Genomic DNA, 19,359 nt, shown 5'->3' on the forward strand with positions numbered 1-19,359 from the left:
CACAAATATAATATATAATATTATGTCTTTTTTTTTAGATTATATATTTGTCATGTATATACTGTGGCCAACACACAGCCAGTAATTTAAATTTAATTTTTTTAAAAATTATTAGACATTTCTTGTCTCGCGTCAAAAAAAATTTCCTATGTAGAATTTTAACTTTCATTTATAATGAATGTTTTAATCACCGATTCCTTATACGTGATCTATTGGTGAGCCACTAATTTTTTATCATGAGATATAATAAAATAATTAATAGTTGATATCATTGGTTGATAACTTGTTATTGTTTAGCATTTTTTAAGTTCTAAATTAGTCAATTTTTGAAAAAATATTTAAGAAATGTTTTTTTTTAGTTTCGTTCCATGCCTGATCTATTTACCGAATCATTTTAAGGTTTTGCAATTCAGAGATTGAAAACAGGAGTATTTAAGTTAGAAAAGATTTTGTTTTACACGTAGAGAGTTGTGTATCCACACATAAAGTTTCTCTCTATTTACCGAATCATTGTCGACATCAAATTACGAATGCAAACATAAAAAGAAGAAAAAATCATGAATATATAGACCACATGAACCCATTCCATGTAGATTTATTTTGTTAGATCCAAAAAGACACATGTCATCTACTTTCACCTATGTTTCATCTCCATTTTTCTCCTAACTTTTTTTTCTATTCTATCGCTATTTTTCTTCCATGTGGATACATTGTTTACTACACAATGAGAATAAATTTAACAACCACGTTTTATTTTACTTATCTCTAACATCTCAAAAACTATTATACTTACCTATATATATATATAATCAATTTTTAAACAAAATAATTATTTTTTAAGAGTTTACATACATAACTAAAATTTTAAATAAAAAAAATCACAATTATTATTTTTCTTCTACCTGTCACTTATGTATCTTTTTTACACCTATCACCATAACTCTTTTGTATAACACAATCATCACCATCAAATTATATTACAAACCACACACATTATATCATAAGATCATGTTTTAATTTCACATATATGCATATATAAAAAAAAATTATATACATATATTTTTAAAATTTATTTAATTTATTCATATTTATCCATATATTTTCATGGACATATATTGAATTCATTCATCGAACATTTATATGTATATAGATATAAATCATACAAGGATCTGTATAATAAAATATATTCACCAAAGAATATTAACTAATGTTTTATTACGGAATACAATATCAAATAAGTCATATTGTAAAGTAATATTTTTTTTTTATAAAAACATTAAACCAACTAGGTTTATATATATTGTTATATCATAATATCATAATATAGGATATCAGTGTTGAGCAAAATTTTCATAGCAGAGTTAGCTTAAACAAAAGCATCTACGAAGAGAAAAGCCACTTAGAGTCATCTAGATCCTCAACTAGGATACAAAACACTAAGGTGGTGTTATCATGGGTGCAAAATAAGAACAAAAATTTGAAACACCAACTATTAAATTACCAGGTATTTTACATGCACAAAATGAAGCCAAACCCAATACAAAAAGTTAGTACTAAACACTTAAGCCTTTAGCCTTTGGTTCTCATAATTGCGATGCTCCCTTTTCCCCCTTCAATGTGAATTTTTGTTTTTCCAACAACGGGCTTCCCAGAAAAAGCTGATTTTGGGTAAGTTGATGAATCTTCAACACTTAGTTTGGATTTGAGAGGAGGTGGTGGAGACAGAATACGTTGATTTATTTCCTTCAGAGTGACATCTCCATGGGCACCACTGGGTTTAATGAAGGCAAATGGATTCATGGTATGTTTAAGACATTCTTAATTCAAAGCTCATGGAGTTTTAAGTGTCCAATAAACTACCATTTAGCTTCTTATCACCTATGATTTCAATTTTCATTATTTAATGCATAGTGAAACCAAAATATTTGTATTCTAAGCTCTACTTTTAATACATGAATTCAACATATCACTCCACATCTTAATTTCATATATTTTACAAACATATATAATTTTCAACTACATTTTTCACAACATAATTTACTTTAATAAAAATAATAAATTAATTAAATATACACAATTTAATATTTTTTATACATTTACATATAACACTTGTACTCGTTCAATCAAAGAAACACATTTTTTAGAATGAAAGGAGTATTTTTTTTTTAAATTTTAGTTTGAATGAAAATTTATTTGCTTGAATGAATCTCTTTTTTTTTGAAAAAAAATTGACTCAAAAGTAAATGTGATTTTCTACTTTATTTTTGTTTGAGCGAAAATTAACTCAATATCAACATAAACTTTCAGCATCAATTTTGCTTAAACAAGGAAAATTTCGTTATTGCAAAATTCTCACAAATGAGAGATAATTGATTTGCTTCTATTTCCACTCGAGTGTCATGTAACAAAACCAAAACAATACTAGAAAGTTATCACTTCCATTATAACATTTGCAATTGTTTTGGTTCAAAGTAATGACTCTAAGCTAGTGAATAAAATTGTCCCTTTTAAACTAGGAAGTGTCGTATTTATTAGAGTCTAATTCTCAAATTATCTTACTAGGTAGTTTTAATTATTAGAAAACTAACGTAAGAGGGTTCATAGTACCGAAAAAACAAGTTTTGAAATTCATTAAGCTAATTGGTCAAATTCTCTAAAATTTCAATAACAAAATTATCATTCATGTTAAACTCATCACATGACCAACTTACTCCTCATCCAAAAGACAACTTACCTTCACCTAGCGCTCAAACTTTATATTGCTTCCACGAAGTGTCTTCTCCATGTACTATGGGTCGACCTCCTGACATTACAACATTCTAGATAAATTATTCACTCATCATACTCCACCCATTCCAACATTTTAGATCAATTATTCACTCATCATACTCCACCCATTCCAACTCAATGCAACATTCATTCACATTAAATTCTTAAATCAATACCTATTTGACTTTTGAAAAAAATAATTTACTCTTGCAATCCATGTGTCAATACAAACCTTAGTTCAATATTTAAAAATCTATAATTTTTCCATCATATCAACATTCCAAAGATAGTAATTGATTAAAAAAAACTACAAATTAAATATCTATAACTTAAAACTCATAATTCCACCAATAACATTTTTACTCCAACATATAACATTATTTCTTATAACATACGACCAATGACTTTGTTTTATTTCAAAACTAATTCAAAGGGAAAAGTCCAATTCAATATGCAAGAGTTCAATATTTCAAATTATCTCAAATTGCAAAACTCAAATGTCACCATAATAGGTATTATACAAAATCTCCACAGCTAACCTAAAATTCAACTCTAAATTCATCATCAAAAGATCATTAAGTATAATTCCCATTACCTTAAAAGTTGAGGTGTTCAAAGTCACAGAAGTTTTGCTTTTACTACAAAAGTTGAAACCTATTATTTGATCATCAAACTAAAGGTATTATTACCCTTGGCTATTAGATATAATATTTTCCCTCCAAACCTCACATACAAACAGCGCAATAAAAATATTCAAAGAAAAACTTACTATAAACACAAATATGATCTAGAAAATATCTTCTACTCTGTGTTAGTTCCACTATGACAAACTCTAATTTTAAAACGGATGAAAAAGACTCAAAATCTTAAAAAGAAAATATATTTTTTTTTAAAGAGATAATTAATTTTATTAAATAATTAGAATTTTATATTTATAAGTATTTTAATTTAAATGAGAAAATATTCACACTTTTATCTTGATTAAACATTTTAATCACTATGCTTCTTCACCAAATTATTTGTGACTACACTATTTATTATAACTCTTATTCTCCTTGAATCAAGTATCACTAAAACAAATTATTAAATAGTAACCAAATTTAAAAGTTAAAAATAATTAGTCATTATATTAACTAAATTAGATACTAATTCGGAGACTAAAAAATTGTTTATATATAAAGTGATTTCTATTATTAATAAAAATTTATAAAATGATTTTTAAATTTGTATCTAAATTAGCTACCTAAGTTTTAACGACTAATATTTTAGATTTTTAGAGACTAATATATAGACTAATTTAGAATGTAAAGTATGAAGTAACTAAAATCTTGGTAGTCAATGGTTAGATACTAATTTAAAAATCATTTTATAATTTTTTATCAATAATATAAACCCCTTTAGATACTAATAATTTTTTTTTTAATTTATAAAATAGTCTCTAATTTAATCAAATAGTAATTAATTATTTTATTCTCTAAAATTAATTTCTATTTAATTATTTTCTTGTAGTGTATATTCTCACTTTCCATTTTTATTCTCACGATTTTCTTTCATCTATTTCTGGTAAAAATTAAAAAATTGTTTATATATATATATATATATAATAAAGATTAGTGAAAAAAAGAAGTAATGATTCAATTTTATTCACTTCATTCAATTACTAGAAATATTGTTTTGCTCTAATGGTCCTGAATGACTTTCCACAAAAAACATTTATATGGGGAGGTGAAATTTTATCTTTCCTAAAATTGAAATTAAAAATATTGTATTGTTTTTTGTTAAATTATTTAATGTGATAACAATTTAACAAATTTAGTAGAAGTAACATATTATTCTTTTTATTTCAAGAATATAAATACACACACACATTTTCAGTAATATTTTTGTTAACAAAACTAAACTTCAATCATTTATTAAAACCGTCCTTTTCAGGATTCACAATTCTAATAATTATAATTTTAAATATGAAAAAATCTTTTTACAACAACACTTTATAAAATTATAATATAAAATTCGCTAATTACATTATTGGCAAAACAACATTAAATAACTGTATTAATTTGAAACATTATAAAAAATTACATCAATTTTTTTTTCTTGACATAATTTTTTTAATAAAAGAATATATTTTACTGAAAAGTTCCCCGCTTTGTTTGTTTTTGTAGTTGGACTGTACAAGAGAAGAGAAGACGATTTTAAAATAGATTTTAATATTTTCATTGGAATTAAAATTTAGAAAACAGGTTTAGATCTTTAAATTAGTAATTAAAATTATAAGTAGGAGCTAATAATGAAAAGTAGTGATTAAATTTTTCAATAAAAAATTGAAATTGTTTTAGTAAATATGGTTGTTTATTAAAGTATTTTTTAATTGATGCCATTATAATTTAAGTTATGTTAATTTAAATTTATTAATTAAAGAAATAGAATTAAATTAAATTATTAAAAATAAGTCATTCCATGGACCATAATAAGAAAGCCCGTAAACGGTAATGAGCCTGTTAATTCCAGGTGTGCCTTTAAATATGTAATTGTTTTATGCACCCCAATTTGTTTCTTATACTACTGTTATAAAGGTTGTATGAAAAAGTTTCTAACTTACCTATTCTAAAAATATTTTAAAAAATTATTTAAGAATGAGAATTTAAAATTATATTTTAAAATGGGTAATCTAACATAAATTTTAAAATATTATCAATTATTTAAGAAAACACTTCATAACAAAAAATATTATTATAAAATAATGTTTTGAAATTAATTTAGATATATTATGTAATGTTCTCTTTCAATATGTAAAATTAAAACATCATCACACAAAAATTTAGTTTTTCCGCGACACATTTTTTTTGTACAAATACATTTTTCTTTCTGGAATATAGATGACAAATGCAAGTAATTATACTAGACCGACATACAATTATATTTTTGGGAAATTTATTTTTCCAAAATTATCAATCTATAACTAATATTAACAATGATAATTTTTAGTATGGAGTGTTCTAAAATAGTTCAAATTTAATTTTAGATTATGATCTGTGAAATATAGTTTAAAAAAATTCTAGAATTAATTTAAAAGACTTTTAATACATTCTAAATAACATTTCTTGACAAGTAAATTTTTAAAAAATATTATTTTATTATTTTCTATAAAAGAATAATTACCTTTAAATAGATATAGATGGATATGGGATGTGTTTTGAAAATTGTGTCGACTGACATCATTAAGGTTAATTATTCTAATGTTTCGATCTCAAGATTTTTAAGATGATGTTACTAGGGTTAATCACCGCATATGAAGTATTGTCCGTTTTGAGACTTAAAGTTCTATTACAATTTTATCCTTTAAAAATACATAAGTGAGTTAAAAAATAAAAATTTATATAAATTATTCATAATCTAAATGTTAAGCAATGTGAGACTATATTAAATGAATAAAAAATTATATGTAACTTTAGAAATTAAGTTTCTTTTGAACATAATTCACAAAAAAATAAAAAAATTATTATTAAGTTTTTATAAAAAAAATCACCAAAGTTTTACAACAATAGGAATCAATTGATTCAACTAGTCCAAGGAAACATCAAAGAAATACGATGGAATTTTTTTATAAAGAATTTATACATAAGTTAATTGATAACAAATATTTTATATAATTTTAAAATTTTATTGTTTTTAATGTATAGGTAAACTAATTTTATCTTATAGAAAAATGTTTTTTTTTTTTGTTTTTAGAGAAAGTTATTCAAACATATTCTACATTAAACGAAATCTTGTACTAAGGCAATGTAACTAAATTTAGAAACTCGTCAAAATAAAATAGACAGGTCATAATTGAATAAAAATTGATGAAAAATGTGCCTATAAATTCTTGGAATAATAATAATAGGACAAATTATTTTGATAGCATTTTTTTTGAAAAGTTTTATAATTTGATCTCTTAAAAATAAAATTTAACTATAATTAATTTTAACTCCTAAGTATTTATTTCAAAAGAAGAAACATATTAAAATTTTAAATTATTTTTAATCTTTGTAGATAAAATTTAAATTTATTATATACTTATAGATTTTAGAATTTGAGAAATCTTACATAACAACCACGTTTTTCATGCAATCATTTAAATTGAGTTGTATTGTCGGCACATAACAAAAAACAATAACTACCTACGAACTTAGTCAACTCAGAACAATACGTGTTTGTTTCTGATCTTTTAATACACTTATCTTAATATTCATATTAGATTCCTACAAAATATAAAATTAAGTTAAACTTATTACATAGGCTTTCAAATGTTGAAGGCAATAGATATAAATTTACTTTTAATCGAATATGCAATGCATAAAAAATATTATTAATTAGAAATCTTAAATCGCAATTATTTTAATTTTAGAAAAAATAAAATAATAAATATATAATTCTTTTTTATAAAATACAATATTACATTCAAAAACTATAATATCACACGGTTATTTAAGACTGAAAAGTTAAATTCAATTTAAGATAATAATAATAATAATAATAACACCCATGTATATATATATATATATATATATATATACCAGAAAAAAAAATGCACATATTCTCTACAATAGAAACTATAGGATGATGTAATAAAATGTTTTACTCAATAAAGGGCTTAGAAAAAGAATTCGTCTAGAACATGTATATTTTAGTAATCCAATAGAAGTCTGTTGATATTTTAAATGTGATAATATAAAGGGAAAAAAATCGTACATGTATAATTAAACATATTAAAGTGTTACATATGTAAATGAATTATATTATAATAATTCTTACACATAATAATAATATATATAATAAATCTAATGACTTGAAAAAAGACAAACAAAATTTGACAAATTGTTTTCAGAATACTCATATTAAATATATTATAGTACAAAATGTTTTGGACGTAAAAAACTCTCTTTTAAATCCCCCTATTTATTACATCGCAGACTCCTTTGTTAAATAGTTTTAAATGCAATGAATGTTAATTCCAATATCATTCTATAATAAATTATAAGTATCATATATGTAACTATTTATAATTATTACAAGGCATGTAATTAATTCAAACATGTAAAAACACCCGACTTCAATTAGAAGATAAAATATTACAAGAACAAAAATATAATTACTCTATTTTAGATATGAAACTAACTAATTAAACAATCCACTTTTACTAAAAATATGCAGGGAGATTAATTTTGATTTGAATAAGAATTAGAAAAAAAATAAAAAAAGGTGATTGGTTAGAGTAGTTGAGAATGCAGAAAAAGTTGATGTTGAGAGTATAAAAGGAGTTTGGGATTGGTGAGAGAGTGGAAAGAGAGATCGATGGAAGAGAGTGAGAAAGCGCCAGGAATGTTGCAAGTGTTGGAAGCTCTGAAAGAAGCGACACACCATATCCAACAACACCACACCTCTGATTCTCCGGCGGTGAAGGCGCTTCTCGAGCTTCAAACCATTTTATCCTCGTCAGACCCCAAACTCTGCGCGCTTTCCGACTACCTTAATCGCCTCAAAACCCTCGTACACTCTCTCAACCACTCCAAGGGCCTCCGATCCTTCCTCACGCGCCCCCTCTCCACGCACTGCCTCTCTCGGCTCGCCGTCTCGATCGAGTCAGAAATCCAAGCATGGATCGACCGCGAAACGCTGTTCACTCTCTCCGCTTCGCTACGAAACCCCGACGATGCTATTGACCAGTTGATGGCGCTGTTGACTCAGTTCCGGGACCGAATCTCCCAGGGATTTAACCGCGACTTGCAGGATTTGGTTCTCAAACTCAAGCTCTTCTCGTCGCTGGAAACGGTTCTCCTGGATGAAAAGTGTGCGGACCGGGCTCGCGAGCAGGCCGGTCTGGCCGTTGCGGCGCTGATCCGGTTCAATAAAGACGTGTTCGTGGGCCAGGTTATGATGGGCCCAACCGTGCGTGCTTTGGTGGCGATGGGCTCTATGTACTCGGTGGAGGTGCTGTGCTCGCTGATCAGGTCCATTAGGTCCCCTCTGGTGGACGAGATTGAATCGAACGGCGAGATTCCGAAGGTGATGGCGCTGTTGAGTTCACGCGATCTGCAGCTGCAGCTGCTGGCGTTGGAGTGCGTGTTGGAGATCGGGTACTTCGGGCGCAAGGAAGCGGTGGATGCTATGGTGAAGGAGGGGTTGGTGGAGAAGCTGGTAGAGTTGCAGAGGTCGGAGACCGGTGACGATTTGATTGAGATTGGGAAGGGAAGAGTTTGTGGGGTTTTGGAAAGACACCCTTTTGCGAGCTGCGTGGCGAGGTTTGCGGTGCAGTTGGAGGTTGGGGAAGGGTTGCGACAGAGAGAAAAGAGGGCTTTTAAACCGGAGATTCTGGTTAGAGTTAGAGAAGCCTCTCTTTCTGATGCCGAAGCTGCCACCATTGCAGCTGAAGTTTTGTGGGGTTCTTCGCCTTAGACTATTTCATTCAAATCACATATATTTTCTGCAAACACAATGGATAGTGAAGTAGTGAAGTTGTTGAGTTCTTCTTCCCGGGATCTAAAGATGTTGTATATTCAGAACTCAGAACAGTTTCATATTAGTTAGTGAGTTGTGTTGAGTTTGTTTGTTGTGTAGGTAAAGATTGAGTTTTAGGAAAGGGGAATTCAATTTAGTTCATAAATTGTGTAATTATTGATTCTTTCTTCACTATGAATAATGCATTTCAATTGTCCTTGAAATAAATTCATTGCACAGTTTTAGTATTAGTCCAACTGATTGGATTATTCAATTTGAAACTAATTGATGCTGAGTTTGAAGGCTTGAAAATGCTTTGTTATTTATTGGGCCAGGCTTTAATGGAGATTTTTGACCTGACGATGAATGATAATAATGACAAAAATTAATTGTGGATGCTAAGAGGTGGGCGAGTGAGTTGTCTTCTGAGGAATCAGGATTCTGAAGGGAATCGTTCATGGCATATGCTTGTGAAGAAGTTGGAATCATTCATTTTTTATTTTTTTTTAAGAATAAAATAAGTAAAATAATTTTTTATTGATTATAATTAATTTGTGAAAAAAGAAATATTTGTGAAGAATTTAATTTTAAGAAAAAAATTATTTCACTTTTTTTCATGTCTTCAAAATATTTGTGAAAAATTTACCAACTTTAAGGATATTATTAAACTTCTATGTCTGCTCATGCTACCAACTGCTTTGTGGAAATTTTGAGTAAATTCCATCAAAATATGTTTTACTTTACTCTCAAGAATCAATGAAATTTAAAAATAAAAAATAAATTGCAACACATCACTTACGTTGGTGCAAAATATGGCATATCACTTCAAAGATAGAACTAACATGTATTTAAGAACTGGAACAAAAGGAAATAATTCAATTTAAGGATTTAAATAATTAAATTGTATCTGTCAAAGCATCTCAACTGTGGTTGGATGTGATGGTTTTATCAGAAAAAGATTATGAGGTTATATGGTTTAAGAAGACTCTTGGGTGATGACAATTTCTTACTGGATGTGATACAATTTCTATAATTTTTGAAGTTTGACTAGACTTAAAAGGATTGTTTGAATAATCAAATTATGAAATTAGAAATTAGAAATTTATAATATTATATAAATTTTAGGTGTTTATCATTTCAAAATAAAAAAAATGTTTTAATAATAAAATTAAAATGACTAAATATGTTTTTTATTTTTTATTATATCTTGAAATTGATTTTCGTGATCTAAACTTTTAAACATCCAAATTTTATACTGTAAAAATGATTAAAATGAATTATTATATATGTGAAATAATTGTAATTTTTTTAAAATTCATTGTTTGTTTGATTGTAGATATCCAATGTAACTATGCTTTAATGAATTGATGTATTGAAATGTTAAGTTGAAGTAATTTCATATATATAGAATGATTTAATCATTTCTATATTATAAACATCTAGACGGAAGGTTTAGACTCCAAAATCAATTTTATATTATAATAAATAAAGAAAACATATTTAATCCAAATCAAAATAAAAATGAGAATTAAATAGAGATAAATTGTGGTGGAAAAAGTTATAAATATTTATATTAGTAACTAAGGCGAGTTATAATTACCTCAATAATGAGTGGCATGGTTGTTTTAATGGGAGTCAAATCTCCATAGTTGCGTGTAGAGACTGGCATTATAGAAGGAAACCTCCACGGAAATGCTATTAATTTTCGTGGCAGGATACTAATCCTTATGTTTGGTTAAAAAATGAAAATAAAAGAAAATAAGACAAATGAGATGATTTCACAATTTGATGGATAATATTGGATTGTTTTTCCTTAAAATTAAAGACTTTGTTGTGCTTTCAAGATCAGTAGCAAACAGAAATGTTTTTTATTGATTAGATTTCATACTAAGGACATGATATTTGGTTACGTCATTGATGACTAAACAAGAGGAGCAGGAGAAGATGATAATCCTAATCACAGTTTCACAAACTAGAACAAGAGGTGAAGAGGTCAAAGTTTGTGAAAATTCACATCATAATAGGACAATTTTTAGAGTGCAGATAGTTTGTGAAAAAGAACACAAGAAAACCTTTTGATGCATATTGGGATAATTTGAAAAGTACATATCCAAAGAAAGGAAAATATTGAAAATTTCCAACACAAAAAAGATGGAGTGAGAATTATTTTTTCCAAATTATATATTCTGATATATGATGAATAACTCAAACTATAATATAAATTTATTGATATTTTTAAATTATTAAAATTTAATTTAAAAACAAAAAATAGGATGAAATAAAATATATTATTCCTTATATAGTTTAAATGATTAACTTGTTAAAAAAAACCTCAAACTAATACGGACCCAAATATACCCACTAAGTATATTTCTTACGTATCTCAAACTCCGTAGAATAACGTGTATAAAATGCTTTAAGAATTCAAAGGGTTTATTCTATCATTATATATGAAAAAATTTTAGATTTTTGAAAGAATTGTTCTAAAAATATATTTATGATACTTTTCAATTAGTTGACATGAGGTTTATTAAAAAAATAATAATGAAAATTAAACTCTATAAAATATTTTAATTTCTTGCTGAACTTTTAAAAACAACTCTCAATCTTTATTACTTCTTTCGTTTCAATCTGTTCCTAAACAAACATAACGGTTGATCCCTGGAACCAAATGTTTTAACGAGCATATTGTAATCCAATGTTTTGTTTTAACTTCAGTGGGACCAGTACTTCTTCGCAAACTAAAACTACCAAAAGAGACAGCATTACATGCATATTTGATCCAACTTAATTATATAAGTATTTGGGTTATTAATTTTAAAAAATAAAAATAAACAGTCCCCTCTTGAACCGACATTAAGAAATGTCCTATAAAATGTCCAACATGTTTCTTTGGTGAAAAGGAAAAATATACAGCTTATTCGGCAACAGAGGTAGCTGCAATCAACTACCTTCATTATGATTACCATATACCCCAAACTTTGTAACATTCTACTCGTTGCAAAAACTCTTACTGAACAATAGTTACACAATCACGTCTAACTTACCAATACTTCAACAAATAACAGAAATTTCAAAAAAATACAGACATTTTGTGTTTGACTGTACAGTTATGACTTAATTATACTAGAAATGAAGATCAACAATACTCGAAGCTCCCTGGTGCTGATTATTAATCACTAATCTACAGATTGAAACACGCTCAAGATGCCAGCCAGCCTTACCTAAAGAGATTTCCAAAAACAGGCATCGAATGTATCACGAAAACAAAATTTCAGCTACCCTCTTTAAAAAGTAAAGTAAAAACAAATTTTAACTTTTTGTCTACTTTTACAGCGGACATGTAGAATGCTTCACTGTTTTCCTGTCTTCTTTGAACAAAAAATTGTTGGTACCAGTAAGTAAACAACGAGAGCAGACTTTAGTCCATCCCTTCCTTCACCACGTTCCTAGTTGCCTTTCTACGTGACAGGAATTTCAAAATTGAGAAAATTGCAAACGAGGCAAATTGTAAATGCTCAGAGGTACTTATCTTTATACATATTTGCCCCATTTTCCGACTATTTAGATTAGCACTTACAGATGCTCTTGAGCTTCTAGATAACCTGAACTCCGATTGTAAGTTTCCACTCAACACCATTTCCTTGTTGAAAGAGAGGACTGTCATTGTCAAGCTTACATTGTCATTTCTTACGGGATAATCTTCCCCTAGTAAATTAGCTTCAAAACTCCCCCCATATGCCATTTGTCCTGCACCCTCCATGCGCCCAGCATTCAAGACAAATTTTAATCTCTTCCCAACAAACACAGTATCCTCAAGTTTTGCACCGACATAGTACTTCTTTGCAAAAGATGTTAAAGAAACACCACAGTCGGCAATATTGTGCTTTATGTTTTTCAACTTTGTGTTGCTACGAACAGTACATATAAAATCTTTACCCGTGGACTGAACATCAACACCCACAGAATAAGTAGGGGCCCGTGGATCAACATAAGCTGCAGCACACTCGGATTGAATACTGAAATCCTGCTTGTTCTTATTCATCTGTCCAACAACTGAAGCATTTACATTCTTCTTTATTTCTGTAGTTGTCTCCAAGTTTATACCATCAAAGCCCACATCGTGATCCCATCCTTGGGGATCAAGAACAGGTCTCAAAAGCCATTGATCGTCAGAAACAACACATCGATATCTATGGCTTTGGCAATCTGAATCAAAACTTGCAGGAACAGCCATATCCGGTAACAAAACAGGTTCAGGAGGTGCCTGTTGATCATCTGGGTTATCACTGTTCAAAAACTTCTGTTCTGTTAAGAGTAGCTTCTCTTTGCGTTTACGATAGTCTTCTTTCAAATGTTTCTTTAAGAAAAGAGTTTCCCTGTAATCCATTTCATCCAGATAATCTTTTTGCAGAGGCTCAGACAACATTTCAAACTGAGATTTTGTCAACACCCGTATGGGTGGAAGTTGATCATATTCTTCTTCTTCGTTATCAGAGAGTAATATTTCCTCAATTTCATCATCAATCCCACTTAGATTGGATATAGGGTGATGGCGTAAAAGGGACGAAAGGAGATGGGGCATAGAAGGAATTCGGGTACTGCTTGTTGGCCCCAGATCTACACTGTTCTGAAACTTGAGAAGAATATTTACATCGCCCAGAACTTTGGTACAGACGCAAAAGAACAAGAGTTGAGATCTCCAAACTAGACCATTTGGGAGAATTTTCTCTCCCATAATATTTTTAGGGCATTGAGAATGGTTCTCAACCAAAAGTACAGGGTTTTCAAGCCTAGAATCAAACACTGCCTGATGTATATGCTGCTGTATTATATTAGTACAGTGAGAAATATATGACTCATAATTAATAGTATACCCATCAGGTCCTTCCGGAATGGCAGAGGAAGAATGAGTCATAACTATGATGGTGTTGAACCAAATCGCAGAGCCAAATACTTCAGTAACGAGTTTCAAAAGTGGGAAGTCAACATAACCAGCATTGATAAAATCAAGCCGTTCGAAGTATAAAACAATATCTGGAGGGGACTTTCTAATGAATCTCTTTATAGCAAGCATGATCCTCTTATTTCTCTTCATATTGTTAGTGGAGGAAGGCAGGAAACCAGGGGTATCAATAAATGTTATGTTAATACCATTGACATTTCCAACAACTTCTTGGATGCAGTTAGTAGCTGGTTGAAACGCACCGGTGGTGGTTTTTTCTTGACCAAATATAGAATTTATGGTAGCACTTTTACCGACTCCTGTTTTACCAAGGACAAGTATTCTGCAAGAGAAATCCAATTGAGGCACACCAATAGCTTCCTGTTCACTTGCTACTGCTCGGGCTCTACTGCTACTATGGTTAACTCTTTTCAGATCTGATTCCTTGGTACGAATCAAAGTTGCCAGGTGCATCCGATAGAGAACCTTTGCAACCAAAAGATTTTCTTGTGTCTGGCCAAGGCGCTGTAGCAATCGGAAGAATTTAACCTGGAGATCCTCAACCTTGGCCAAAGTATCCTTCCGTCTTCCATTAGTGTTATCTTGATAGTGATCGACCTCTGTATCTGAAACTAGCTGCAAGGATGAACTGTGATGATTGCTCTGATCACCATTTGAAGAATTTGATGAGTCAGAAGGAATGGCTGAACTGGCTGAGTGATCTGAACCTGGCAAAAAAACATGTCTTACTTCTATCTAAATTGTACTGATAATAGACATTACATTCACAAAAATAAGATTTGGCGCAAATATTGCTTTAGAAATTATATTACGTACAGAATATCACCCACTTTAATCATCCTAAACCACAGAAGTGTACAAAATAAAACACATATCAACTCCAAACACATTATCTTGCATCCCTATAACTGTAAGAAAACATAATCTTGAAATTTTACTCGTTCCCTGGACTAGATATAAAGAAGAAATCTCCTATTTCTCCAAACATCAAAGAACGAACAAGCTGCAAAAAGCCGGTAAATTCATAACGGCAGCAATTTGCTAGGACAGTTATTGTGTTTAGTAACACACAATAACTCCTGAGTTGTATGACCATTATGTGTGTATTTATTAAATAAGATTTGTGGCAGATCTCTGAGGCGTTGTGTGACTGCATATTAAATTGTTGGTGTTGGTTTGAAGGAGTAGATTCCGTGTTGGGGCAGAGGACTGTGTAGGCGTTGTGTGCAAGAGATTCTGGTGTAATTCCATAATTCTTTCAACAAAACCTTTTAGATGAGTGCGTTTGAAAAAACTGTAAAGAAATAATAAATTATTTCAAGAATCAACTGTATTTTAAAATTGTTGGAAAATGGTTTTAAGATAACTAATATCGTTTGGTACAAACCAGAATCTATTTTTACATAACAAAAAGAGTATGTATGAAACTAAAACCGAAAAAAGGCTATTGGAAAATAATCTTAAGTTACAAATTTTCAGATTCATAAAAGCAGTTTATTTTTCATCTTTTTTCTACAAATTTTAGCTACAGTCAGAAACATACAACTGAAATCACAAACAAATTTTTGTTCCAAAAATTGCTTCAATCTTTAAAAATAATATTTGGAGCATGTTTGAGATAGCTTAAATAATTGATTTCAGGTGTTTTAGTTGGAAAAAATTATTGAGCATTATTATATTTCCTTGAAAAAAATGTTTAATTTACAACAAGCTCTTTAAAAAAAATAAACTAATTTTATGTACCCAGACGTTTGTAGAATACGATTATTTTTCAACAGTTTGTTTTTCACCTGAAACATGTTATCCGGAAATTACTCCAAAATTTCCCATTTGCCTATAAAAAAAAACCTCAAGTTTCTCAACAACTTTTTTCTCTCCTTCAGCTTCATACATTGCCCTTCTTATAAATACTTTGAAAAGGATGAATTTTTTTGTAGTCTCCGCACAAAATTAATTATCTTGAAAATCATTCTTCAGAACACTTACCAAAACAACTAAATTTGATTATAATTGGTTATAACAATAATTGATTACATATAATTTATTATTGAAATAATCTAATTTTCAAAGTTATCACAAACACACCCTTAGTGTGTCCAAACTATTAAGTTTAACACAATTCCTGCAGAAATAGAGAGCAGCTATCAATGTCACGGGGAGGCCAGTAGCCCCTTCTGCACAAATTTAAGTTGTTGAGAAGTTAATTTTGTTATTAAGCTAAGATAAGAAAATTTCTTTTGCATTCTGGAAATAACAAATCATTCAATGATAGAATGGTCATTTACCTAGCTCAAATTCTTGAGTTTGAATACAGACCGTAGCCTTCTGGCATAGTAAGTATATATTTGCCTATACATTATTATACCGTAAAGGCTAACTCTATTATCACTCCAAGCATAACCTCCACAGTTCCTCTATATGTATGGTGGTGAACCATGTCACAGTGTTTCCTACTGGTTCTAAGAATTGTGACACCTAATACTAGTGACTAGTCTAAGCGTGGCATACGAAGATGTGCATACAGCACTACACAATTTGAAGGTGTTACTATTTACTATATAATTATATATCTGCTGAGCTTAACATGCACGGAATAACAGAGAAAAACGAGTTCCCTACTATTACCGTCTTATTTCACCAATCACCATTTTGGGAGGAGAATTCCACTATGACCCCATCTTTTGAGAAGTTAACTATGAGCATTTTTATTATAAAATAAAATAAAATTGTGTGCATTTTCAATGACTCCACTTGAAGACACAAACAGTAAAATCAGGGCTGTACCTTGTTCATTAAAATTTTCATTCTGAATCCGGTGCTCTTCAGCATAAAAATTATTACCACCTGATAATGATGAAGGCGAGGCCAGTGATTTGGATAGAACTTGAGAGAAAACCCAATCTCGAACACCTTTCATCCTACTGCAATATAAGAAAGCAGAACTCCATAACTCCAAGCAACTAGAAAATGATAATTTAAAACGAAAAGCCAAAGAGAGATCTTGGTTCTTCTTGAAGAGAAAAGAAAGCCGCAAAACATATCATAAACATCAGTCAAAGAATTCATCACATGCAATCAACAAAGAATATGATTCCTTAACAGGGGATCCTCGATTCGATTTTCGTCTACGAAAGGATTCAATCAATAACATATAAACAGAGTGCCTAGCCAATTGCCGGTCAATCTTGAAAGCATAAACCCTTTTTATTAAAAAACTTAAGTTAATCAGTGTCGGTGCAATTAAGAAACAGGATCATAAAACACTCTATTTCAATAAGCCATATACAAAATGGGCAGAAATGAGCAAAACGAGGTACGTGACAGAGGACAAATAACGTGAAAAAACTATGAAACAGAGATCAGCAAGCGAATTGCAGTAATCATTAAAATCCAACAGGGAAAAATAAAATAAAATAATGCTGAGAAGAATAAAGAATGCAATGAAAACGGCAAAAAGGTTAGATTAATGGAGGCGCTCACTTTGATATTTGGACATCAAACACAAGGAAGCTTAACACGAAATGCGAAGGTCGAGGATATACTGAGATCCAAAGAAGCAATTTATGGTCCCGGAAAGAGCCGAATCGACGTGGTCAAATCATTAAGGCAACCAGATTCTGTCATTCTCGCAGAAAAAAGAAGAAGAGTTGGTCGGGCAAGAATGAGTGAAGGAAGAAAGGGCGCGAGAAAACCCTAATTAGGGAGAAGAAAACGCAATTGGAAAGGGGTGTGTGAGTAGAATGAAAAGAGGAAGAAGGAGAAGAGAACAAGAAAATGGAGATTTGAAGATAAGAGTAAGACAGATGGAGAAGTCGTTCACCTCGTCCTCTTATTTACTTTTTTTATTTTTTTATTTATTTAATATTTTATGCATTTTACTTTTAATTTTAAGTGGAAGATGGCAACAAAAAGTGTCTGTACTGAGATGCTAAAATATTGCGCACCACCAACCCCTTCACCACAAGCATTCTTAATAGCCAATTTTTTTAATTTATTTTTATCTTTCCAAAATTAAAATTTACTATTTTTTTATTATCATTCTTAAATGTTGTGTTAATGAAAAAACAAATAATCATTACAAGTGATCTTAATAAACATATATATATATGAGATACAATACCAGTATGCTTAATTTAGTTCAAGAATCTTAATTCTTATATTATTTAAATGAATTTAATATAAATTATAAATAAATGAATTGTTTTATCTTTTTTAATATCAAATTTTTTAATTAAAGGTTAATCGATTAATATTTATATTATTTAAATTAGTTTAATTTCTTGGTCTCACAGTCAACCTCTCGACTTTTAGATTAAGTATTATTAATCTGAAATTTAATTAAGGTTTCAACTTTACGACTTATTAAATATTGATCAAGATGGTCTTTATGGTATATTTATGTTTCAACTAAGAATAATTTAAGATTAACATGATAAAGTTAAAATTAAATCTATATTGTTTATGTTAATTAGTGACCCAGTCACACTAACAAGGTTTGAGTCTAATAATAGAACTACTATGGCAATTTCTTCCTACACCATATCATTTTCGATATGCACCCAACTAACCTCTTAAACCCAACTTTGTCCTTATCACAGATTTGCTTATGGATATTAGTATCCGAAAATCACAAATTTGCTTATGGATATCAATATCCGGAAGTCACATATTTGCCTATGGATATTGGCATCCGAAAGTGTCAGCTTTGTCTATGCATATTGACATCCGGAAGTGTTAGTTTTGCCTACAGATATTGGTATCCGAAAGTGTCATGTTTGCCTATGAATATTATCATCCGGAATTGTACTCTTTAATTACGGACATCTTTATCCGGAAGGCACATCATGCTTTTGGATATATATCCGGAAGTTATCATCCTCAACTCTTTTTTTGGCAGTATGATAATTTTGGTACTTTTAATGGATTAAAAACCAGTAAACTAAACAAATTTAAAAAAATTAATGTTATGGACTTTAATCCAAAAGCAACTAGAAAAGACAAAATAAAATTGTGAAATCATGTGCCTAATTGCCATTGAATTAGCAAACTAATAGTTTGGTGAAGCACTCTGAAAATCTTGGACGTAAAAGTGCAATGGAAAGAAAGGGTTGCATTCCTCAAATCAATTGAACTAAGAGAGTTAG

General features: G+C 29.6%; 2 protein-coding genes across 4 annotated transcripts; one reads left to right on the forward strand and one right to left on the reverse strand.

The window, feature by feature from the left end:
* Positions 1-8,073: 8,073 nt before the first annotated feature.
* Positions 8,074-9,477, forward strand: LOC137807589 (uncharacterized). Its single transcript, XM_068608304.1, has one exon. The coding sequence runs from the start codon at positions 8,107-8,109 to the stop codon at positions 9,205-9,207; it is 1,101 nt and encodes a 366-aa protein (XP_068464405.1). The 5' UTR covers positions 8,074-8,106; the 3' UTR covers positions 9,208-9,477.
* A 2,796-nt stretch (positions 9,478-12,273) lies between these two features.
* On the reverse strand, positions 12,274-18,042 carry LOC137807590 (translocase of chloroplast 90, chloroplastic). Of its 3 annotated transcripts, none has more exons than XM_068608305.1 (3): positions 17,696-18,042; positions 17,000-17,136; positions 12,274-14,922 (listed from the first exon to the last, which is right to left on the reverse strand). In XM_068608305.1, exons 2-3 carry the CDS (start codon positions 17,130-17,132, stop codon positions 12,671-12,673), a joined length of 2,385 nt encoding a protein of 794 aa, XP_068464406.1. In that variant the 5' UTR covers positions 17,133-17,136; positions 17,696-18,042; the 3' UTR covers positions 12,274-12,670. The 3 variants fall into 3 exon arrangements, with proteins under 3 accessions (XP_068464406.1, XP_068464407.1, XP_068464408.1); XM_068608306.1 differs by having other exon boundaries at positions 17,000-17,133; positions 17,696-18,020; XM_068608307.1 differs by having other exon boundaries at positions 12,274-14,916; positions 17,696-18,016.
* Positions 18,043-19,359: the final 1,317 nt, after the last annotated feature.

Source organism: Phaseolus vulgaris, chromosome 3 (assembly GCF_000499845.2).
Source record: "Phaseolus vulgaris cultivar G19833 chromosome 3, P. vulgaris v2.0, whole genome shotgun sequence".
Lineage (NCBI taxonomy): Eukaryota > Viridiplantae > Streptophyta > Magnoliopsida > Fabales > Fabaceae > Phaseolus > Phaseolus vulgaris.

What these genes read in the sequence shown, in the direction of transcription:
- LOC137807590 (XM_068608305.1), bottom strand. Translation starts at nt 17,132, where the DNA reads ATGAAAGGTGTTCGAGATTGGGTTTTCTCTCAAGTTCTATCCAAATCA. An exon ending in TGAAAATTTTAATGAACAAG is followed by an intron (nt 14,923 to 16,999) that starts GTACAGCCCTGA and finishes TTTTTTTGCCAG; the next exon opens with GTTCAGATCACTCAGCCAGT.
- LOC137807589 (XM_068608304.1), top strand. Translation starts at nt 8,107, where the DNA reads ATGGAAGAGAGTGAGAAAGCGCCAGGAATGTTGCAAGTGTTGGAAGCT.